This window comes from Amblyomma mixtum, chromosome 6 (genome assembly GCF_055824585.1).
Source record: "Amblyomma mixtum isolate Tamu chromosome 6, ASM5582458v1, whole genome shotgun sequence".
Lineage (NCBI taxonomy): Eukaryota > Metazoa > Arthropoda > Arachnida > Ixodida > Ixodidae > Amblyomma > Amblyomma mixtum.
The window spans coordinates 53,733,860-53,759,187 of NC_143017.1; the positions used below are offsets into that span (position 1 = coordinate 53,733,860).

Here is a 25,328-nt window from a genome sequence, read left to right on the forward strand (position 1 = left end):
ATTGGAAGCGGTGCAGGCTGTGGCGACGAGAGAAGGATAAGAGTTTGCATTTATTAGGATTGAGGGACATCAGCCAGTTGTTACACCAATTCAGTACGCTGTTAAGATCTGTCTGAAGACTAAGTTGATCACGAGAGTTATTAATAGTATGGTAAATAACACAGTCGTCAGCGAACATTCGAATACTGCAGGAAACGTGGTCAGGTAAGTCATTAATATATATTAAGAAGAGTAATGGACCGAGTACAGATCCTTGCGGAACGCGTAATGTAACCGGGAGGCTGTTAGACAGGTGGCCGTTAGCAAATACTGATTGAAAACGATTAGTGAGAAACTGCTCAATTCATTGTTGTATGTTAGGATGTAAGTTCTGCTATGCAAGTTTTACTAACAAACGACGGTGAGGAATTTTTTACCAAAAGCTTTGGCAAATTCTAGAAAGATGGCATCAGACTGTATGTTACGGTCAAGATTAGTGTGCAAGTCGTGAAGGAACACCGCTAATTGGGTTTCACAAGGCAGGCCTTTACGAAACCCATGTTGTGAAGAGTGGAAGAAATCGTTTGAGTCTAAGAAATTTATAATTTCAGAGTAGATGACATGTTCCATGTTTTTGCGGGGTACACTAGTTAATGTAATGGGGCGATAATTCATAGGGGATTCCTGTTACCTGATTTGTAGACTGGAACGACCTTCCCCGTTTTCCAATCATCTGGAATGATCCCTGAAAAGAGCGACTGCGAAAAAATCAAAGTATAGGCTGCACATGTTGATTTTACATTTTCCAGCAGTTTTGTTTTAATCATGTCCATACCAGCTGACGATACGAGTTTCATGCTATCAATTATGGAAGCGATGCCATCTGCGAAGAATGTGATAGCTGGCATGACGGCTTCTGTGTTGAGCGATGGTAACTGTGAAGGCGTGTCAAATTCAGTAGTGAAAATGCGTTATGAAATATTCCTGCGCATGCATGGTCAGTAACCGCTTCGTGCAAGTCGTTAGTCAGTGTAATATTGTTACGTGCTTAGCACGCACGGGAGTTTGTTTACAGAGGGGATCGATAGAGGCAGGACGGCGACGAAGCCTACAAGCGACCTTCTGCACTTTCTCTTCCTTTTTCTCTTCCGGTCAACCCTACTGTTGATCGTCTGGTTCTTCCGTCGATGTTCTGTGAAAGCGCGTGACAATATCATGACTGTGCTTAGGATTTAAAACCTGCCGGAATTGTCTAGGATTGCTGATTAGTAGCTTCGGTAAGTCAGGGTCATAAAATGAGCGCCGCCTGGCGCTACGGACTGCAAGTAAGCACGATTTCTCAGATGCGCGGTATTTTTCCCAAGCGGCTTGATTGTCACTGCGTTTGGCTGTACGAAACAGGCGTTTGTTCTTGTTTTCTAGACGATTTAGATGCGTGGTAAACCATGGCTTATCGAGGTTATTTTGGAAAGTAACCCTGGGATAAACACATTAGACAGCATATTTCACTTATTTTTGAATATCAACTAGTTTTCGTGAACAGAGTGAGTGTCGAATGGGGATTTGTACTCTGAAAAAAACATGTTAAGGTCTTCATTTATTGCATCATAGTTCCCTTTATCGTAATGATTTATTGTTTTTCTGAATGGGGGCTTCTGAGCGGGGGTAAATTAAAATAGAGCATGTAAGATTTTATGGTCGCTGATTTCTGGAAGGTAACTAATGGATGATAGGTACTCAGGGCTATTAGTATTAGGTCAAGGGTGTTTGCGGTTGCATGCGTGACGCGAGTAGGTTCCGAGACTGAGTGAGGTTAAAATTTAAACAGACATCAGTGAAGTTCTTGGACTCTGTATTGCATGTTAATGAAGAAGTGCCTAAACTCTGCCAATCAATGTCCGGATAATTGAAGTCGCCGAAAAGGAGAAGAATGCGCGCATTTGGGAATTTAACAACATGATTCATAGTATCGTTCAGATGTCGACAGAAGTTTGTGTTAGACTGCGGTGGCCTATAACAAACGCCAAGAAGCACCGTTACAGGGGGAGTGCGACAAATTAGCCATAATAATTTCATATCAGATGTGACGCGTGCAATAGAGCATGATATACCTCGGTGAATTGCAACAATAACACCGTCCCCCCGCAAGTATTTTCGATCGTTTCGGTAGACGTTGAATTCGGGTAAATCTGTTAAAACTTCAGCGTCGGACGCGTTACTGTTCAACCAAGTTTCAGTTAATATAAGTATATTGCTCCTGGATGACGAAATTACGCTGGATATGAGTTCACGCTTTGGGAGGAAGCTGCGGATGTTAGTGAATATCACGGAAAACGAAAGAACATTAGAGGGTGTGGCGCGCTGGCGTTCTATTAGCGCAGGGTGAAGGGACGATTGCTACGCGAGTTGCTTTACGGTTTTAGATGAAGTGTCGAAAATATAACGGTTCGAGCCGATGTGAACTGTTTTAAATCGCAAGGAAAACTTGGCAGACCTGGCTCTGGCAAATGTAACAAGTAGTTTTCGCGCGTGACAAACGGCATGCGAGAAGTCCTTTCCAACACTATAAACCGTGACTTTCAGATTTCGCCCATTTGATAGGAGGAATTCTTTAGTTTGCAACCCTTGAATTTCCCGATTATGGGACAATTTTTATCTTGTGAGAGACGACCGAGGCGATGAGCTCTTTCTATCTCGTGAGGTTCCACATTTATTTTAAGTTTATTACGGCAAACATCACATATTAGTTTTTCAGATTCTGCCCATGTTTCGCTATCAGTAGTGTCAGGGATACAATTAGAAGATGAGGTTGTCACGGCGTGACCTGTTTTCAGCGTCATCTATGCGGCTTTTTTCCTGGATTATACGCGCCATGTTGCTTGTGTCAGCGTGCATCTTTTCAATGTCGTTTCGAAGCGGAAGTAGTGCTTGGTAGTGTGTTTCCAGAGCGGCCATATAAGTCGGTTATGGTTTTAGCCGTAGTAGTGAGCTCGGATTTCAGGCCCTGTACTTCGGCTATTAATTGGGTTTGGTCTGCGGTTAGTTCCTGGAGTTCCGCGAGTACTGTACTGCTGTCGTTAGGACCAGGGTTAGTTTCTATATCTCCTGATAACGATAGCAAAGAATGAATAACAGTAGCACACTCGCCGGCAATGGCAACAAAGCACTGTGGGATCGGGAACTGCACCAGAACATAATTGCTTAATTTTTTTGGCAAATGAGGCATATGATTTACTAACCTCATCGCAAAGATCAGCGGGTGAAATGGCTGCGCTGAGGTGCAGTCACCGAGCCCACAGAACGGTGCCGTTGTTGTGTTGTTGTTGCGACTGTGAGAAGGATGAAAAGGAAGTTGCACGGGCCTGACTACTGGCTCCAGCCGAGCCACCACCGCTGCCACGTGCAGATAGAAAAGAGTTAAAAGATGAGAGGAACGGTGTTGTTGTTGTTGCGACTGAGGGAAGAATGAAAGGAAATTGCACGGGCCTGCCTACTGGCTCAGCCAAGCCACTACCGCTGCCACGTGCAGATAGAGGAGAGTGAAAAGATCAGAGGAAAGAGAAAAAGGAAAGAAAAATGGCCTGGCTTAGCTTATGGTTAAGCCTAGGATGCGAAGCATACCGCCGGCGGAGGCTGCGCGTCCGCAAGCGAGCGCACGAGTTGAGCCCCAGCTTTCACAGCTGTTGTGACGTCATATCACGTGGTGCGCCGATGTAGGTCAAGTGGTAGCTACGCGGCCGCGCGCGGCGCAGCAAGAGCTCGGTTGTGCGGCTAGTATGCTTCGCATAAAAGACGCGTTTCGCAGCAACAACTGCGTCCGCCGGAGCGGACGCTGCTCAAAAAACAGATAAGCGGCCGAAGCCGCGCTCGCTTCACCTGTTGTTGTTATGAATGAGAGAAGGATGAAAAGGAAATTGCACGGGCCTGCTACTGACTCGAGCCAAGCCACCACCGCTGCCACGTGCAGATAGAGGAGAGTTAAAAGATCAGAGGAAAGAAAAGACGCGCGTCGCAGCAACAACTGCGTCCGCCGGAGCGGACGCTACGCCATAGAGAAAGATATCATAGAGTAATACAGAAGTAAAGAGCGGACACTCCCGTAGGCCCCAGCGGCCGACTTTTGTGCACAGCACACCTAGCGGACCCGGGGAAACGCACTGGCCTCAGAGATGATAGACAATAACAGGAATCTTGGAGGCTCTACTTTCATTGCGTCTTGTGCGTTCTCCACTCTCGCGGAGGAGGCGGTGTCACAATGCCCAGCTGAGCAGCCGGCCACCAGCGTGACGATTACGGAGCACGCAACGATTATCCAGGTTTCGACGTGCAACGCTCGTCAAAAGCGTTTGGCTTTGATCGCTTGCCTGGACGCCGCGGCGAACACGTCACCCACAAGCCGCAAAGGCGTTATGCCACGCATCGCGTGCGCTTGGCAAGCGGCAGTGAACCTACTACGTGCATTCTGTCAGGGTGACAATGAGCGCATCAGCCACTCCGCAGAAGGAAGCCAAGACATGCCAAGATCATACTCTTTCTTTTTTTTTTATTTGCACGTTCAGTGCCATCTGGCGGAAACGGGGAAGCGCCGAACTCGGCCGCGAAAGGGCCCGAGTGTCCGCTCTTTACTTTTATGTTACTCTATGAAGATATTGGTAAACAGCGGACACTCCCATAGGGCCCAGCGGCCCATTTGACTGCAGCGCACCAAGCGGGCGGAGTCTCATAACGTCCGGTTTCGGTTTCTGGCGCGCGCAGTTTGAATGCCTGCATGCGCTGAGCTTCGCTGCCTGAGGCGACTTCCGGTTCCGGTTTCAGGGCGCGCGGTTTGAATGTTAGCATACGCCGCGCCCCGCTGCGCCCTTGGCAGCGTATAATTAAATAGATATCGAGTGCTTTTTACCAGCCATGAACGCAGCTGCATCACAGCCTTTGCCAAATATTAGCACTCCACAAAAGACACCAGGTGTTGTGTGAAATGAGAACATTTATTTTGTGCAACATAAACAAAGCCGATACAATGAATTTTGACCATTTGGTGCATCATGTGGAGACTCCTCTTGCGGCACCACGGCACACAGCAGGTGTTGCCGACGGGTGGCATCACCTGAAAAATTCGCAAGTATGGTCATTCTCAGTCTCCTTATATTGTAACTCTGTAAACAGTGAAAAGCTGCGAAAGCGGCGAGGGAATGAAATTACGAGCGTAGTCAACATGTTTTTGCGAACCTCGCGTGCTGAACGTCGTTGCGCAAAGTACAATACACATAACTTACTACACGGCAGATGCCAATCAACTTTTTGCAAGCATTTCTACATTCCCCGACGTTATTGTCTACCTTCTAATACCTAGGTGGACAGCAGAGTACGCGTTTTGTTCGAGAAAAATATTTCGTACACAGACGGCCACAACACGAACTACGAACTAGAAGTACAAAATGTGTTAGGAGCACTGAGAAATACACGGATGCAACGTATGTTTTAAGAAGCATAGAAAATTAAACTATCGCCGCAACAGTTCCTGGTTTTCAAGCTCTTTAGAGTTTACAAAGGCCGACGCGTTGTCTTTTTTTGCCGGTTTTCAAAAGCGCATTCCTATGTTGTCAATGCACGGGTGAAATGTGCGTTTCCACGAGCGCAGATAACGGAGTCTTTCACACGTAGTACATACGTACAAGAGTAAGGTTTGAGCTTTTCGTGCGTCATCTTTTATCCACGAGTCTTGCCAACTACGGTCCCGTACTTGCTGCGCGGGAACGGTCGTCTTCGCCGTTCGCTCACTTTAAAAAAGTACAGAGGGCAAAACGCATGTCTAGAACACGCTCTGGGCGTGTTTCGGGCTCAACAAGCGATATCTATAGATAACATTTGGTTAGAAATGGTCTGCATGTAAGCATGTGCAGGTAAACTTATAGGATTTCGTTCTCATTTTTTGACTTCCTGGTCACAGCGGCTTTGAGAGGTGCGGAACAGACAGTTCGCTTTTTAAAGACATGCGATTTGCCATCTGTACATTTTAACCTTACAGCTACAAATGTCACCCAAAAGAAGTTACATATTGTCGGGGGCCATACAAAAACGTCACGTCCCGAGAAACTCAGCGCCAAACCAAGCAAAACTAACCGCTAAGCACAGCGCGTCGGGCCACAGGCCGTGGGCACGTTTTTTTTTTTCTACGCACCGACCGGCGAGGCTGCATCATACAACATCATTCCTCCCGCCGCTCCCGCCCACGGCGTAGCATGACACAGCGTGCGCGCGCCCTTCACAACTGCGCCAGCGTACTAAGCTAGAGTGCTTGAAATGCAGCGTAATTTTGCATAAAGTGCTTGAAATGTAGCGTACTTTTGCAAAAACAAAACATTCCTTCCTTGACTTTGTCACGAACTGCAAGAATGCCATGAACAACAGCCGGCTGGCCACAGAGCGAGCGCGCCGCTTCACGAACTGCAGGCCGGCGCGGCCGCCTAAATTGCTTGCAATGCAGCGTACTTCAACAAATAAACATTTCTCACCTTGCCGCCGTCATAAACAGGAGGAGTTCTGCGTCGAAGGGCAAGAGACGAAAAAAATTGCGGTCTGCCCGCACGAACAAATACGCCGCACGCTTTCACTAACACAAAACTGCCCCCACCACTCTCCGCCCTCTGCTGCTCGGATGGGTCTTAGCCGCCGCCGCGCCGGCCACCCGCCCGCGCGCGTGCGTGCGTTTAATGACTGGTGGCGCCATCCGGGAGGCGGCAGATTATCTATTGGAGGAGGAGGATTGCGCGTCATTTCCTGGGGCCAGATTTCGCCGAGTGTCCGCTCTTTACCAATATATTTCTCTATGGCTACGCCTGTTGTTGTTGTGACTGAGAGAAGAATGAAAAGGAAATTGCACGGGCCTGCTACTGGCTCTAGCCAAGCCACCACCGCTGCCACGTGCAGATAGAGGAGAGGTAAGAGATCAGAAGAAAGAGATAAAGGCAAGAAAAGACGCGCGTCGCAGCAACAACTGCGTCCGCCGGAGCGGACGCTGCTCAAAAAGCCGCGCTCGCCGAAGCGAGAACAGATACTCCTCGTGGCCGAAGCCGCGCTCGCCCTTAACAGATACTTCGGCGACTTGTTGTTGTTGTTGTTGTGACTGAGAGAAGGATGAAAAGGAAATTGCACGGGCCTGCTACTGGCTCTAGCCAAGCCACCACCGCTGCCAACGTGCAGATAGAGGAGAGGCAAGAGATCGGCGGCGGGGGGCGGTTTTATATGCGGCGAAGCTGTTGATGTCCGTGATGATGTGGCCGTCCATGATTCCATCGATGCCGGCAGCCACTGTTCCTCTGTTGGCGCAGTCATCCAGGGCGGGCAGCTGAGGAGCGGCAAGTGGTAGCGTCCCGGCTCGTCCCTGGAGCATGGTGGTGCGCAGTCAAACGACGCACCCGAAAGAATGCTTGCCAGGGTAGGCAACAGCAGGCTGGCGAACAGCCGGTTGATCGTCTGCATCGCAAAGATTAGCGGGATAGATGGCTGCGCTGAGGTGCAGTCACCGTGCCCACCTGGGAGCTGCGGATGTTAGTGAATATCACGGAAACGAAAGAACATTAGAGGGTGTGGCGCGCTGGCGTTTTATTGGCGCAGGGTGATGGGACGATTGCTACGCGAGTTGCTTTGCGGTGTTAGATGAAGTGTCAAGAATATAACGATTCGAGCCAATGTGAAGTGTTTTAAATCGCAAGGAAAACTTGGTAGACCTGGCTGTGGCAAATGTAGCAAGTTGTTTTCGCGCGTGACGAATGGCTTGCGAAAAGTCCTCTCCAACACTATAAACCTCTAAACCGTGTATTTCAGATTTCTTCCATTTCATAGGAGGGATTCTTTAGTTTTGCAACTCTTGAATTTCACGATTATAGGACGATTTTTAACTTGTGAGTGACAATCGAGGTGATGAGCTCTTTCTGTCTCGTGAGCTCTTTCTATCATGACATTGTTCATGACAGCTGCGTCGTCATCACAGAAATTCAGTCGTTATTCGCCCGTCAGGCTGCTGTAATCAGGAGAGCCGCTACATACCGATGAAAATTCTTGGAGGAGAAAGTTCTTCAGGATGGAAATGAATGTCTCCCGATCCGCGACCTTAGCTTCGAATGCTGTTATCAATATCTACTGAAGAAAGTATCAGATGAAGTGAAATTTAATTTGAAAATTTTCGTCCGTATTCTCCAGTTTGGTGAGCCATTGATGCTCTTTTTCATTGAACTGATCAACCGAAACGAAAGGCGGTACATCATCGATATATTTGCGTCATCATCAGCGAGTCAAGCCAAAAAAGGGAGAATAAATGCAGACGATGATCAAATTTACGCCTTCTATAAAATTTATGCCCAAACATTTGAGGGCTGTACGTCACGTGCATGGCACGATACAAATCAGGTATTTCCAAGAGGCACCGAAAATCTATCACGTACATTACGTGGCAAGGTTCTGCTGGGAAATTCTAAACGCATTATATTTTGCGCCTGTTCTTTCACGCAAGTTCTCAGAGGCGCAGGGAAATCGACAAGAGTGCACCAAGTCAAGACTGAAGCTATAAGCTTGAGTCGATTTACGGGCGGCGTGCATTTGCCGGGGTACAACTTCAGCAACGTTTACTTTCTGGACTTAAACTGAAGGTCACTTCTCATGGCATTTTTTTTAAATCCGTACTTTCGAGTACCCAAATATGGAGGATCCAGCCCGAAGCCCCAATATTATATTCCATCTAGCCCTTTTTTCATCGGTAAACCTTCTCTTAAATCCTTTACATGGGACGGTAGGACCCTTTATTGTCTTCTGGATCACGAGATATGCACTTTACCTGCACTTGAAGACCTCAGTTTGAAAATGTGTTCTCTCAGGGCGATGTACGACTCACCATTTTCAGCCAGAAAAGTGCTCTGCTAGCGTTTCGAGGAGGGATATGCGTACATATTGATTGCTATGGTGCTGTCTTACCGCACGCTAAAGAACAGCATTGAAAAACAACTTCTCACAGAAATCATGCGGTTGTGCAAAATTTCTGCGTACGCAATATTAAGTACTTTACCGCACATACTGCCTGCGCTTCTCCACTTGCCGATACGTTTCGTGCGCAGACTTAAATTCCTGTTAGAAAGCTATAAGCCCATGTGAGAAAGCTTCACTAAGACTAAATCATTTCACGTTTTGCAGAGCGAGAGAAAAAGAGATAAAGGCGAATAGGGAAGGCAGTGATTTTTAACCAGAAGCGTGTGCTGGTTGGCTGCCCTGGAGAGAGACGACGAAATTGAAAAAGGAAAGGGAGAAGGAGCGAAGAGCACAGTCAGAATTTGTTACCGAAGCTAGTCCCTATCAGGTAGCAAAACAGTGCCAGGTAGGTCCTGGGGACAGTTGACTCCTGTGGCCACGGTCCGGGGAGCGTATTCGCCAACTGCAGCCTGTACAGCCACAAGGCTTGAAACCACGGTGAATTGATCACGGTGACTGAAGATTGTCACAACGCCTTACCTAAAAGGGATAATAAATCCTCTTAAACGGCCTTATATGGCACTAAGCATCACGATTTGCGACCTAAAAGGAGAGAATTTGAAAAAAAAAATGAAATTAAAAAAGAATAAAACTACAGCAGAGAGAGCGGAGTCGAACGGCCGACCTTCTATACGCAAAACGAGCCTCTAATCCACTGCGCCATAGCAGCGATGTCAAGCTCTCGTTCTGAATGAATATTTATAACCAGCCCTAATGTGGCTGCTACCCGCCGGTGGGCGGCGCTGTCATCGCTGGCTGTACCGGCTGCATTTGGCGAACACGCGTCCGGGGATCTTACCCTCTGTTAAACGGCGAGCACACGAGAACACGTCACAGAGAAATAATGCAAGTTTTATTGTTTTACTTCGCACCACGTGTATTGTGTACCTTTGGCAGGTTAGTGCAAATATTTTTGATGTTGCGCTTCAGTTTACGCTGAAAGTCAACCAAGTACCGCCTTCGTTGTTCATCAACGTGTGCGCAAATAAAATATGTCCTTCCACCCATCACTAAGTGGTTTTTTTGAAAATTGTCCACTTTGATGCATCAGTATTTTTTTTCTGGTGAAAGCCTGCACAAGGAACAAAAACATTAACTAAGGCAGCCAATGCACGCTTGTAGAAACATCTTCTCTATGCCCGAAACTTTACAAGGGTGTTTTTCGCCAGAATCCCCTTACTCCACTCCGTTGTTAACGTATGGAAATTAACCCCGATCGCTACCGAAGAGCTACAAATTAAATCTTTTCACAATCCCTTACGGTTGCATCAAATGCAGTGCCGTAACTGGGTCAAGGTTTCTTAATATGCAGAGAGGTAATGTAACTTTTCTTGGAGTAATGAAGTTTGAATTAATGAAGTCTGCCTCAGTATCATAAGCCTATCCTAACGCAATCCATCGATGAATTTGCATAGGTCATCAGCGACAACACATGGGCTCCAGCTCGTTTTCCATCATGAACATCGGCTGGGGTTTACTTGAATTAACTGCATCACTTCCCCACATTCTTTTGATTCGTAACACGATAATAAACAGCTCAAGTCAGACTGTGAATATTCGCTGATAGTCCCCCTTTTGCGTGCATGTGAAGAGGTCATCACGAATTGCACGTCACATTTGGTGGGAAACAATGCAGGCAATTTTAAAGTGTACTTGTCCACCAATTTGTCATTTCTACCCGAGAATAGAAACTTCGGAAGTAATGAGCGCGAAATAATCCTAATTGAATGAACGAGTTGCGATCTTTCTTTACTTGAACAGCCTTTACGACGGTGTCAAGAACGAGGCGGCAAAAATTCTCTGAAAGTGAATTCCTCTCTCGCATGCAATCCTGCTAGCTTTTGTGGCCGCTTCTAGAAGGCAGGACATTCGAAGGTGTTCTTTATAGTTTCAAATCGCCTATGAAAATGCATTAAAGACGTTTTTTTACCGCATCCTTTCTCGTGAACATTTCTATACGCGGGACAGCCTTGTCGCTGTGCTAACAGAACATTTACTGGTTAAGTCAATGACTCCAGGGTTCAGGCTGCTTTAACAAAGGTAGTCTGTAGTATTTAGGGAAGAGTGGAGCATAAGGCGACAAGTTGAAGGACACTATATTTTAGTTCATGCCACCACCAAACTTTTGAACCAGCAGTGAAATTAACAATATGTTCAGGTGACACTAATTTACCGCATATCCCTTAAAATTGCACTTAAAAAATCCGCCAACGAGGGACAGCACAGAGCAAGGAATCCCGACAAAAAGGGTAACAACTGATGTTTATTTGGGCGCACAGAACAATATATAGTCGAAAATGTTTGGTTTGGTTTATTGGGGTTTAACGTCCCAAAGCGGCTCAGGTTATGAGGGACGCCGTAATGAAGGGCCCCAGAAATTTCGACCACCTGGGTTTCTTAAACGTGCACAGTCATCGCGTAGTACACGGTCCTCTAGAATTTCTCCTTCATTGAATTTCGGCCGCCGCGGCCGGGATCGAACCAGCGTCTTTCGGGTCAGGAGCGCCGTAACCACTGAGCCACCGCGGCGGGGCATATATAGCCGAAAATGGGGGAGGAGACAAGAAAATAAAAACACTGCGCAGTCGCGATGAAACAGAAGTGGTCAACGCCATCGGATAAAATAGAAGTAACAAGGAAAAAACACGAGTAAAACACGGGAGGTATAAAGCGCCAATCCAGATTAATTATTAGAAGTGATACAAACTTACTAAAACCAAAGCAATAAAACATGAGGCTAACAAAACGGCGAAGAAATAATAACAAAATAAAAAGTTAGAAAGCAGGGCGCAACAAAAACGACACTCTGTCATAAAGTGGAGCGATAAATTTCTAAAACTGTCTAAAGTATCTTTTTTTTCTCTATCTGTGAGGGCTACGGATGTGGTATTCACGCAAGATTCCCTGCTGTCGTCGATCGCAATAGCTTCCGCTACTTCATGTATTAACCGCTCGCTCTTTTTGGCCAAAAAAGTAGACTCGCGCAGCAGTGTGTCCATCCGGTGGGCTCGCAATTCTTGCAGTGGTGGCCCAAATGTCCTCCGAGGCGTTGCTGTCGAATCTTGCGTGCTCCATCGCGTGTTTTTTAAAGCACTTACACGTTTGCCCAATGTACAAAGAAAGCAAAGTGAGTCAATCTGTAGGTGGGTTAACAGCATTACTATCGAGAAGGGTGGCAGTTTTTGCAGGGTGTGGCTTAAGCCTCAAATTGTCCTGCGGTACAGTTAAGAGGGGTGGACTATCCGCTGCCTTACTGTCAGGTTATAGGAGCACTCGAGAACTTTGCAAGAGAACAACGCGTCATCAACGCCTGCAAACCAGTGCAAAAGTTGCAAGCACTGCAAGCCACTGTCAGAAAAAAACATGTGTACCGACAAGATGTAAGTAATGAATATGAAGTCGCCGCGGCGGCTAAGTGGTTATGGTGCTCGACTACTGACCCCAAAAAGGCGGTTTCAATCCCAGCGAAGGCGGTCGCTTTTCGATGCAGGCTAAATGTAGACGCCCGTGCACTGAGCGATGGCAGCGTACGTTGAAGAACTACGGAAGTTTGAAATTATCCTGAGCCCTCCACTACGGCCTCCCTCATAGCCTGAGCCGCTATGGGACGTTTATCCTCTTGAAACCAGACCAGTAAAGATGGAATAGCCGGAGAATTCCGCGGGCATATTTCAGAATCGTCAAAACACGAGCAATTTGCATTTTCCCACATTCAAGAGTGTTGACCACTGGTCAGATTAGATTTTAGAACACTAACAGACAAGAGGTGAATCAGAAAGAAAACAGAATCAAAATTGTGACACGCACAGGGTTTTTCAGTGCTTTCAGGCCCTTCCCATTTGCACATAAAATGCATGTTTTTCGTTTTCCACATAAAGATTCAGTTGATCGTTACGCTACGAGCAGTTTGTGTTATTTTTCGTGCGTCCTCCTTCTCTGTATACTCACTGGATTAAAGTCCTGAAATTGCATTACCAACTAGCCTCTTTTCTCGCTTTTATTTCCTATGAAACCCTTAACTAGCGTGACAATGGCTAAACATATTCAGAAGTGACCTCTCTAAGGAAGACGCACAGAATGCGAAGCATCTACTCAGTCAAGGGTGTACAAGAACCTGAAGTAAAACTACTTGAATACATATAGAACTGCTGCACAGTTATCCCAGTCCTCCATAGATTCAGCAATAAAATTTCATAAAGAACCAGCGTCAAGCAGGGAGACGTGATCTTGGCAATGCTCTTCATCGCCTGCTTACAACACGTATTCAGAGGATAAGGGTTAATGCAGAATACTTTAGTAATCTGCGATTTGCCGATGACAATGCTTTGCTAAGCCACTCTGGACATGAACTGCAAAGCATGATCAAAGTTAGACAGGCAGAGCAGATCAGTGGGTATGCAGAAAACCAAAATAGTGTTTAACAGTAGCCGAAGACAACAGCAGTTACAAGTGGTAGCGAGGTGTTGTAATCGGTAACGGAATACATGTTGTAGGCTGCAACTATTAGGCTGCAACTATATATTAGTATTTCTGGTAAATGCACTTAGGGCAGGTAGTGATCTGGATCACAAGACTGAGATAATTAGGAGAAGGTTAAGCTGGAGTGCATATGGCAGGTTCTCTCAGATTATGAATCACAGTTTACCAATATTGCTCAAGAGAAAAGTATACAACAGCAATATCTTGCCTGTACTCGCCTATGGGGCCGAAACGTGGAGGCTAACTAAAAAGAATTCAGCTCAAGTTAAGGACAACGCAGCGTGATATGGAGAAAAAAATGACAGGTGTAACGTTAAGAGACCGGAATTGGCCAGAATGGTTTAGGGAACAAACATGGTTTAATGACGTCCTAGACGTAATCAAGAGGAAGAAATGGGTTTGGGCGGGGCATATAATGCGAAGTCAAGATAACCGATGGCCCTTAAGGGTAACGGAATGGATTCCAAGAGAAGGCAAGCGTAGCAAGAGGTGGCAGCATGTGGGCGGATGAGATTAAGAAGTTTGAGAGGACAGGGTGGGCGCAACTGGCAAAAGACAGGGTTAACTGGTGGGATATGGAGAAGTTCTTTGCCTTGCAGTGGGCGTAGTCAGGGTGCTGATTATGATGATTACAATGAACGCTTCAGATCACGCTTTCAATGCGGGCATGACCCCCAAGTTATAATCGTTCTTATAGTGTCATTTATTACGTTTTGCAGCTCATTGCAGAAACGAACCACGATGAGATTGTAGTTTCACTCTACAGGACAAACATTTCCCCACTGTTTTTTGTGCTCAACCCGAGAACTTATTTTACGGCCGTTTCTCCAAGCACTTAACGACAGCCGGAATTCCTCAAGGGGTGTTGTGGTCACACGACTGGTTTTAAAGCCACAAGTCCTCATTATCTGGTGTCATTTTCCGCAGTTAAGCCATTGCAGCTTAAAATAGGAAAGCAGTTAAAAACTATGAATCCAGAAAAAGCCATCGTGAATGCAACAGTTCAGTAACTCCTTTATTACAGATGAGGATAACACACACCGGTATCTCCAGCACAACTCCGCGGGGTATACCACAGTTTTTAACACGATATTGTCAACTGTCTGGCTTTAGAACAGCTTTGCAAAAGTAACATGGCACCCATTTGAAAGAAAGATCCTCGCCCTCTCTCTTACACACATACAAAGAAGAAGGTCAATGATTGAATGCTTATGCAAAGACAAGAACTGATAGCTATGTACACAGTGCGCATGAAACATGTACATTCAGATCATAAAAATTAAGAATGCATATCTCAAAATGTGTTTGGAAGACAAAAGAATTTATCGAAGATGGTGAACCAAAGGAGGACGTTATGAATATGATGGCAGGCTAGTGCTGCAGCACAGACGACAAACAAACACAGTTTCAATACATTGCTTACCATGTGCAAAATATACAACACGCACTGATTGGTGACAAAATGACGACAACGAACGCATGAAAGCTCGTACAACAGACGGAAATATACACCAGAACACACAGCGTACACTTTCAGAATCCGCACATGTGCTGAAGAAAAAAAGTCCATAACTAGTATGGGAGAAGTGGACGAACCGCCCTTCCCCTGGTTCATCATGACGAGCCTTGTCCTGAACTATCAGCGTCAGCGGTGTGTGGACTCTAAGACGAATAGTGAGTCTCTATTATTTATCGAGAATGTCGCTGCGGCAGCACTGGTAGTAGTGTAATAAAAGGCTAGTAGCACCAACAACGGCCGAAACCTCATGAGAGCGCAATACTTGGAAGCAGGAAAGTTTAGAGCCGCATGGCTACTGTTGCAGAGCAGCCTGGACCTGAAGCCAGAAGAGGTTGTTCAGGGCCTCGCTCGAGCCGTCGGGCGGTAGCTGAACGTAGGTGCGGGACTTGATGAGGTACGCCAGCATGGAGCTCATCTCGGACTCCACCACGTCGTTCTTCCTTATGAACACCATGCCATCGTTGCGGTCGTTCTCGAACAGCCGATGCTGCGCCAGGCTCAGCTCAAACATGCACCAGCGACTGCGGCAGAACTCCCGGCCCAGCAAGAACAGCGACACGCGGCTCCGCGATATGGCCCGGCAGATGTTCTCGGTGATCGGGAGGCCCGGGATGAAGTCCCGGTCGGCCACGCAGAGACGAAACTTCATGGAAGCTTCGAGCTTTGGGAGGAGCACGTCTCGCACCCACTCGGTGTCCGAGGCGTGGTACGAGACGAAGCCGTCCCACAGAAAGCGTTCTGTGTCCGTCTGTCTTCGATATGCTTTAATGGCTACTCTGAGGTACAGCAGGCTGTAAATGCAGTACCACCGGTTCCTGTAAACGGCGTAGGCTATCAAGGAGGCGACCTGGATAGAGAGGAGCGCAGGAACACCGTAAATTCTGTAGTGGTCAGGGGGGGCGCACTCGTCCTCATTCGAGGGCACCTCGAGAACACGCTTTCCCTCGTACTCATTAGGTTTTTTGCAGACAAAACAGTCGGTACACTGAGCAGGGTGCTTCTGAATCAGGGAAAGAAGGTTCATCCGCTGGCAGCCTGAGCAGTCCCAGGGATTCCAGCTGAGGTTCACGTAGTCGATGTGGTTGATGTCACGCAACATGTCTTCGCTTATTGTGGACAGTTCGTTGTGCTCTAAGAGCAGGGATTTCAGTTTACCCATGCGGGTAAATAAAGGTCCTTTCCACTCTGACATTCTATTATGCGCAAGTATTAACTCCTCGATAGGCGCATACTCCACTGCACCAAGTCGTAGTTCTTTAATCTCGTTGTGAGACAGTATGAGTCGAGTCAAGGAGATCAAAGTGGACAATACTTGCGGGCCTTCGAAGTGCACAATCTGGTTTTTATTGAGGTTTAGAAAAATAAGTTTTCTAAGTCCCTTCACGTTTTCTCCGTCCAAATGCGTAATCTTGTTGCCAGACATAGAGAGATTGTTGAGGTTTTCCAAGCATTCAAATGGCGACCCAGAAATGTTAGTTATATTACAGTTGTTTAGCTCGAGCTTCTTAAGGAGCGGAAATCCGCAGAAGGCATTATTAGGTAAAGAGTTGAGATTGGTGCCGCTCATAATTAGCCTCTGCACGGTGCTGTTACGTCGACATTTCCCGGGACAGTACTGGAACTCGAAGTCACGTGGCACAATGGTACCGGACATGTCGAGCGTATCTAGCCGCTCTAAGAAAAAGATTGCCTCTGGAATTTCGGGTAATTTTGTGCCGATAAGCGAGGCATACCTGAGACTTTCGTTCAGATTGCGGAACGCCAGTGGATGGATCATCTGAATGGGCGCGTGGAAAAACTCGAGGCGCTCGATTTGGAACACTCGTTGCGGTATACCCTGAAGTACGATTCTATTAAAGTTGCATTTATAGAATAACAAACGCTTTATAGGAGTGAGGGCGAAAAAATGAAGCTCATTTGCAGGGAATTCCTCGACTGTGCTTTTGAACGTGACGTTCACAGCCTCGGTGTTGACGGTGCGAATATTCCAGAACTCAATGAATAAATCTGCATTCTTGTCTTCAGAGGTAAAGTTGTACCTATAACGGTCGACGAAGCCGTAGACGTGAAAGTAACAGCTTCCGTCGGATAGAGTCCCGTTGCAGACGGCGACAGCGGCTTGCGGAGGCTTGCCAAACGTGCTTTCAAGTGTCATCTGGCGAATGAATACGAGCATGGAGTAAATGATGAAGGGGTGAAAATTGCGGTCTTCGGACGTAAGGAATCGGTCGTACTGCTTATCAGTTGCTTGCGGAAAGTTGTCCGATTTTCGAATCTTGACTGATCGGAGCGACATGCAGACGGTACTACCCTGAGGAGTTTTGTTGTCCACAGGGTCATCGGACACGAGCAATTGTTCCATCGTCAGCGTCTCGGGGTCACGAGTGACATATTTCGGAAGCTCCAGCCCTACAAGAATGGTACAAACGGCGTGGACGTATCCGTTTTCAACGGTCACGTTGCAGCGCTTTAAGGGCTGCAGCAGCGTTGCGTACGGAGCGATGTGGGTGCAGTTCATTGACGTGCTGAGGCCACAGGCTGTTGTAACAGCCCACAACAGTAAAGCTCCAATCTTCATGCACATTTCCGTCTGAAAGAAAAGATGGCGGCGTTTGAGCAAACCACTACCTGAGCTTATTTTCTCCCTAGGTTCCCTCTAGCTGCTAATACAATGACCTCTCGCGGAATGCTGTTTGCATTACTATCTCTTTTGCCGCTTATAGCTCTCACTGGGAAATCTTGCGCTTAAGCACAGCATTAGGCGTACGCAGTACCAGTGGTGCTTCAGGAAAGACCCCTACTGATTTTTAAAAACAGGCTTCAGAAGTATAAGGATGACTTCTGCGCCATAGTAATGCCAATCTGGGAGGACAGCAGAAAACAGGTGAATCAGGTTTACTCGTAAGGTGATTAAAATTATTTTTGAATATTAACTTTCTAACTACATATGAAGGTTGGGCACCTGCTTTCAATTATTGATATTACACTGTCGGCTCTGAAAAGGGTTCAAGCAGGTGAGGGAAGTGTTTTCAAAATATCTGCGGAGCACTCATAATGAAGCTCAGCAGTGTGTGGTCGAAGTACAGTGACGCTTTGAAAGGCCAACAGCCTGACGCAGGGAAGCTTGCATTGCGTTTCGGCCGTTTCGGCAGACACACGTTCGTGTCAATCTTTTCAGTCTGGGTTTTCAGTGCAAGACTATAAGAGTAATCCAGGAATTTTTTTTCCCGAATTTTCTTTACTTTGTTGCGAATAGAATTTTCTACGCAGTTGGTAGCGATTTCTTTTAAATGTGTGCCATAGTATACACATCATTTTCTTTAAAATCACTCAGCCATAGGTGAAAAGAATCAAGCGCGATTTCATGCCTGCCATGCGAAAAATTTTTAAGAGAGATAGATTTTGAAGGTGGACAGTTTTAAGGATTTTAATGTAGCAGGAAAAATACGCCATATGGTGACAGGAGCGGCCGTTTTCCAGTGAGACGGAAAAAGTTTCGATGCCTCGGCTGGTCAAGTTGACAGCCATTAGTGCCTTGAACACGAGTCGGTAGTCTAAACACTTAATGCCTGTTGAAGGTTGTGGTTCAACATAGCATCTGCAGATCTGCGGATACCTGCAGCCGGTTGTTATGAATAGCCATATCAGCTTGTGTAATTTCGAGAACGTGATTACCAACAGAGTTATGGCTGGACATTTTTTTTTTTAATTTTAGTGCTCTCGCAAAAAAAAGGCTCCCGCTATCGAAAAACGCGTGTCTTTTGCGCTCCCGAAGTGACCTCCCACTTGCACCCCTTCCTCCCATAGAGTTTCTTACTGTTACCTAGAGGGAAAGCTGGCGACCCCTCTATGGGAGTTTGCATGGAGGCCCCTCGAGGCCACTTCAGCCACCATGGGCGCTCAAAGCATCATGGGGCGGTGAGCTACCGACTGCAGAACTACAACTTTTGGCCAAAAAATAATAGAAAAATAAAGCTGTTCGATAACTACGAATGTCCTAACATTCAATATCTTGTCTAATGATTGCAACAAACGAGCAGAAAAGCATTTAAGTGCAAAGTTTGCCCAAAATAAGAGATGACTAGCTTTCCTATTGGCCAAGTGATGAACACTAAAAAAACTAATATTGCGTAATTAACAGGCGCACTTTTAAAAGTAAATATGTTTTCAAAAAAAATGTTGTTGCTTAGATACTTTAAGAGATTTTTTAATGGCATTTCGGAAGAGTAAAACCTTTTATTGGCGTCGTGTGTCGTCGCGTTTCCACTACTATGGCTTTTGCACACTGCGTTCGCGCGAAAGTCGTCTGCGCACACACGGACAGCGTTTTTGGAATGAAACATCTTAGTAATGACACTCCGTGTTCCTGAAAAACTACGACTGTTCCGCAACAAGTAGCTCACCGGTGATGCTTTGAGCGTCCATGGTGGCTGAAGTGCAGCGCCGCCAGCTTTCCCTCTAGGTATAATAGTAAGAAACTCTATGCTTCCTCCATTGCGAACATGTCACGTGACCTGTCACATGGACTGTCACGTGGCCTGTCACATGCCCCAGCCCAGGGGGTGACGTGGCTGGGGCACTGCCTTTGCTTTGCGTGCGCCCGCGAGGCGCATTTTTCGATGGCGCGCATCTTTCGCCAAAATTTGTTAACCCACAGCGGTAAGAACAACCGCGTTTTCGAAATCATAAAAAATGATGTGACTATTATTTACGGCCGCCTAGAACTTTGTAATTGCGACCACCCTCCTAACAGTACTAGTCTATAGTTAGATATAAGCAATTAATCGATCAGCTTCCTAGTTAACATCAGTAACCTGTTTTCCAATGTCGGCCAGTGCTGGTATTTCAATACCACACAAACAATATTTTTACCTCAGAAAGCCTGTATTTAAAACTTAGTGGCAGCGGGCTTCTATTTAAACACATGGTATTTGGCGATTATTGCTTCGGGAAAAAATCAGCGTCTTTAATAAATAACAGCACGTATTTAAACTGAAAGCTCAATACCATGCTCTTGGCGATATTTGGCATGGGGTAAGCACGATTTTCATTATCATGGCTGACTGCCGAAAAACCATGGCTATGATTTCAAGAGTTGGCCAGCACCAGAAGAATTTTCCGTGTGATAATTCTGATACTTCACTGCTCTGGTTCCATCACACATGCGTTCAAACTCCAACACATACGATAAACTGCGGACTTTCACAGTTGTATACGAGGTCTTAAAGCACCAAGAAAGCGGCTCTTGAAGCTATCTACACGTCGCGAAAAATAGAAAAATACGCACCTTGCTCTCGCAGCGTGCGCGATGCCGCGGGTTGACGCGTATTCTGCAGCAGGCTTTCTTTCGAAACGCGGTGCGACTAAGTCACGGGGCAGACTGTACACTTAAAAGAATGCATTCTGTGAAAAGCGTCGTTTATCGCTGCTAGCGCCTACACAGGAAAAGGAAGTGGCGTCCCAAGTGGCTATGAGCGTATTAGGCAATATTACACGGCGAGGGTAGATATTGGCGTGGCAGCGTAAAACCGCCAGTGCTATCTGCTCGACAGATGTGAAGGCCGTAGTTGAGGATGTGCAGACGGAACACGAGTATTTGTGCGTGGTGTCGAAGGCGCAAGCGGAAACTCTGTGGCTGCTTGAAAGGCTGTTGCAACTGGTCCCGATAATGAAAACCTCGAGCTGACCTTGTGAACAAATAAATTTCTGCGGGGAAATGTTTAGCCGCTTTGATTTTGTGTGCGAGTTCGCTTTGCAAAGCATTGGGCCAGACCAAGTAAAAAATGAAATCTTTAATCCAGAGTAAGCATCAATGAGCAGAGCCCATTGTTTTAACGCTAGAGCGCTAAAGGCGCCGGCATTGTCGGCGGCACCACTGTGAACGAAAAATCACGACCATGGTTCTGGCAGGTGGTCCCCAGAAAGCAACCCAGGATGCACGTGGTCCACCTAGGTCACGTGACCTTGCGACATCATCACAACCTGCCCACCGGATAGTGCGCCAACTTCCGACCGTGAGCAGGTGGCAGTGAGATTAATGATGTCGCTTGGAAAGAGCAACCTGGGTCGCACAAGACCCAGCGTTGGGAGCACCTGGCATCTCAGGGCAGTCGTACATTACTTAAACGCTGCACAACTGCGCCAGAAGGGTTGTGAGGACTCACAGGGATCCATGAATGCAAACTAGAAAACGACCTTCCTCATATATGGAAATTATCCCATTACGCTACCGCGTGATAAAATTAAGGCGTGGCTAAAGGGGACATGACATAGTCTACCACCAAATCGTGCTTTTACGTTGCAGCTACTAGCCACGACGTTATTACGCGTACTTAAAAAAGAAGTAAGGCTCTACGATCCCCTCCCCCCGGCAGCAATGCCCATATTGAAGGAGCCTTAGTGACGTCACAAACTGACAGCGCCGACGTCTGCTTCAAAACTGCCGCGCGCACGATCGGTGCTGAGCCGAACGCGGCCGTGGCACATTGTGATGAAGTCGCCGACACCGGGTAGAAGGTAGATAGAACAGGGAAGGACACAGACCTGCGTTGCGTGCGTCTCCCTCCAACTTCCCCCTTCCTCCCTCCGGAACCCTAGCCTGAACAACGAACAACTCACTCCCCTGTGCTCACTACGCGCTGTACAGATGCCACCAAGCACGTGACTGTCAGTCGTCACGAACCACAAGCGCGCCAGTGTTGCTTGGCTGCCACATGATTCAGGAGAAGCTTTAACAGCAGAAATAAATCTAGGAGACATCAAGTCGGAAACCATTAAGCTGGGAGACAAGGGAACTCCGCAGGGCTCAGTGCTCTCTCCTTTCTTATTCAACCTGGCATTGAAGAACCTACTGCCACAATTGGACTGACGAAGGGATAAACCATACGCTATATGCGGATATGCGGATGCAGGTGATAGAGAAATGCGCAGAATATAACCAACCCCTATATATAGCCTTCATTGATTACGAGAAAGCATTCGACTCAGTGGAAACCTCAGCTGTCATGCAGGCATTGCGGAATCAGGGTGTGGAAGAGTGCTATGTGAAAATATTGGAAGATATTTATAACTATTGCACAGCTAATATAGTTCTCCATAAAGTCAGCAATAAAATTCCAATACGGAAAGGTGTCAGGCAGGGAGACACGATCTCACCAATGCTCATCACTGCCTGCTTACAGGAGGTATTCCGGGGACTGGAATGGGAAGAGTTGGGGATAAGAGTTAATGGAGAATACCTGAGTAATTTGCGATTCGCTGATGACATTGCCTTGCTAAGCCACTCAGGACAAGAACTGCAAAGCATGATCAATCAGCTAGACAGGCAGAGTAGAACGGTGGGACTAAGAATTAACATGCAGAAAACCAAAGTAATGTTCAATAGCCTTGCAAGGGAGCAGCAGTTCGCAATTGGTAGCGAGGTGCTAGAAGTAGTAAGAGAATATGTCTACTTAGGGCAGGTAGTGACCGCAGATCCGGATCATGAGAGGGAAATAACTAGAAGAATAAGAATGGGGTGGAGCGCGTATGGCAGGTTCTCTCAGGTCATGAATGGTAGCTTACCAATATCCATGAAGAGAAAAGTATATAACAGCTGTATCCTACCAGTACTCACCTATGGGGCAGAAACGTGGATGCTAACGAGGGTTCAGCTTAAGTTAAGAACAACGCAGCGAGCTATGGAAAGGAAAATGATAGGTGTAACGTTAAGAGATCGGAAGAGGGCGGAGTGGGTGAGGGAACAAACGCAGGTTAATGACATCCTATAGTTGAAATCAAGGGGAAGAAGTGGGCTTGGGCAGGGCATGTAATGCGAAGGCAAGATAACCGCTGGTCCTTAAGGGTAACGGAGTGGATTCCAAGAGAAAGCAAACGCAGCAGGGGACGGCAGAAAGTTAGGTGGGCGGATGAGATTAAGAAGTTTGCGGGGATACAGGGGCGGCAACTAGCAAAGGACAGGGTTAATTGGAGAGACATGGCAGAGGCCTTTGCCCTGCAGTGGGTGTAGTCAGGCTGCTGCTGCTTGTTGTGTCGGTATCTGGGGCGCGACACGTGCGTGTACCGCTGTGTGATAAGATATATCTGTCTGTTCTGCGCATGTGCCGGGCTGCTGAGTATATGTATATATGCGTGTCATGTGCTGTACTCGGGGGGAGTTTTCTTTCGAGCTGCCAGTATGCAGCACTGTGAATAAAGCCGTTTCGTCAAGCCTACGCCTGCTTACTGGGAATGCAACAAATTGGCGACGAGGATGGGATCCAACCCGAACTGAGAATGGCTTTCGCAGTCGGCAAGCTACCGGAGTTTGATCCTGACAGCGGCAACTTGGACGTCTTCATCGAGCGCTTCGAGTTGTACTTCACAGGGAATGGAGTGGCCGAGGAGAAGAAACTGCATCTGTTCCTCAGCGCCATAGGAGAAAAAGCGTATGTGACGCTCCGAAGCCTGCTTCTTCCAAAGACGCCCAGCAACTCAACTTACAAGGAAGTCGTGTCGGCTCTGCAGAAGCACTACACTCCGAAGCGGTCTGTGGTGAGCGAAAGATATGATTTTAATCGAAGGAAGCAAGGACCTCAAGAATGTGTCGCGGAATTTGTGGTGAAGCTCAAGCAAGCGGCAGCCTCATGCGACTTCGGCAGCTTCCTGGAACAAGCCCTTCGGGACCGCCTGATTGCTGGTCTACACTCGGAGGCGATACGTTGCCGGCTGTTGGCCATGACCGACACCGAGCTCACCTGGGACCGTGTTTGCAGCGTCGCTACGGCCATGGAAATGGCAGCGAGAGACACAGTGGCAATGATGTCGGAAACCAGTGGGGAGCACGCGTCAAGCGGCAGTGATGTCCTCTGGCAGAGCAAGTCGTCGACGGCGTACAGCTGTCACGCCTCCGACCAACCAAAAAGAAAGGATACGACTCAAAGGACTAAACCGAATTGTCATCGATGCGGTGGGCGGCACGCACCTGTAAGTTGTCCGTTCTTGAACAGTGTTTGTTTCAAATGTCAAAAGAAAGGCCATGTTGCTAAAATGTGCAAAACTAGAGTTGTGCATCAACTAGAGCAGGAATCGTCGGACAGTGAACTTCTGACCCTTTGCCACACCGACAACCGTGCGGCCAGTCCTGCCATTGTAGTCAGTGTGCAGTTAAATGGGGAAAACGTACCCATGGAGTTGGACACAGGAGCAGCGGTTTCCGTAATGTCGGAGGCAGAGTGCGCGAAGCACTTTCCAAACACCGAGCTCAGGCCAGCAGACGTCGAACTGGTTACGTACAATGGCACGCCTATTGATATCAAGGGGATAATTGATGTTGTAGTGAAGTACTACGATCAGTGTTTTCACTTGCCTCTAGTAATTGTTAAAGAGATGAAAGGCGCCAGAATGCCTACGTTGTTTGGCAGGAACTGGCTGAGTAAAATCAAAATTCGGTGGAATGAAGTGATGCATGTGCAGCCACTGACGAAAGAAATGCCCTTGATGACCTTGACCGAGAAATACCGCGAAGTGTTCGAGCCTGGCTACGGTTCGATAAAAGGGTTCAAGACGAGCATTGTAGTTAAGGAAAATGCGTCCCCTGTATTTGGTAAGGCGCGATCAGTGCCGTATGCGCTGCGAGAACGGGTTGAGCAGGAATTGGCTAATTTGGAAAAAGCTGGAGTCATATATAAGGTGCGCCACAGTGCTTGGGCGACACCACTGGTGATTGTTCCAAAGAAAAATGGTGAGGAGCTTCGGCTGTGCGGTGATTACCGAGTCACGGTAAATCCTGCAATTGAGGTTGACCAGTACCCGCTCCCTCTACCAGAGGACATTTTTACAATGTTACAAGGCGGGTCCGTTTTTTCAGTTTTAGATTTGTCGAAGGCGTACTTGCAGCTGGAATTAGACGAGCGAGCGCAAGAACTGCTCACCGTCAATACACACCTCGGCCTTTACCGGTTCCGACGCTTGCCATACGGCGTAGCCTGCGCGCCAGGAGTGTTTCAAGCCGTTATGGACACAGTCCTACACGGGCTGACTGGCACAGCCTGCTACTTAGATGACATTGTCATCGCGGGAAAAGATCAAAAGCAGTGTCATGACCGATTGGAGCAGGTGCTCATACGTCTAAGAGAACATGGCATAAGGGTCAACACTGCGAAATGTAAGCTGTTCCAGCAACGAATACGATATCTGGGCCATGAAATCGACAGAGATGGATTACATCCCACAGCTGATAAAGTAGCAGCCATAAAGAACGCACCAAAACCTGGAAACGTGACCCAGCTAAAGGCTTTTTTGGGCTTGATCAATTTTTATTCAAAATTTTTGCCTAATCTGGCTACAGTTCTCG

The 25,328-nt window shown here is 47.2% G+C and overlaps 2 protein-coding genes and 1 pseudogene across 2 annotated transcripts; 1 reads left to right on the top strand and 2 right to left on the bottom strand.

Moving 5' to 3' along the window:
- Positions 1-2,376: 2,376 nt before the first annotated feature.
- On the bottom strand, positions 2,377-7,458 carry LOC149339148 (uncharacterized; annotated as a pseudogene).
- Positions 7,459-14,470: 7,012 nt separating this feature from the next.
- On the bottom strand, positions 14,471-17,579 carry LOC149339149 (uncharacterized). The gene has a single exon (XM_089550406.1). It carries the CDS (start codon positions 17,577-17,579, stop codon positions 15,288-15,290), a length of 2,292 nt encoding a protein of 763 aa, XP_089406532.1. The 3' UTR covers positions 14,471-15,287.
- A 5,450-nt stretch (positions 17,580-23,029) lies between these two features.
- LOC149339150 (uncharacterized) lies at positions 23,030-25,013 on the top strand. The gene is made up of 2 exons (XM_089550881.1): positions 23,030-23,959; positions 24,999-25,013. Exons 1-2 carry the CDS (start codon positions 23,225-23,227, stop codon positions 25,011-25,013), a joined length of 750 nt encoding a protein of 249 aa, XP_089407007.1. The 5' UTR covers positions 23,030-23,224.
- Positions 25,014-25,328: the final 315 nt, after the last annotated feature.

Excerpts from the sequence above, each read along its gene's own strand:
- LOC149339149 (XM_089550406.1), bottom strand. The coding sequence starts at position 17,579 with ATGTGCATGAAGATTGGAGCTTTACTGTTGTGGGCTGTTACAACAGCC.
- LOC149339150 (XM_089550881.1), top strand. The coding sequence starts at position 23,225 with ATGCAACAAATTGGCGACGAGGATGGGATCCAACCCGAACTGAGAATG.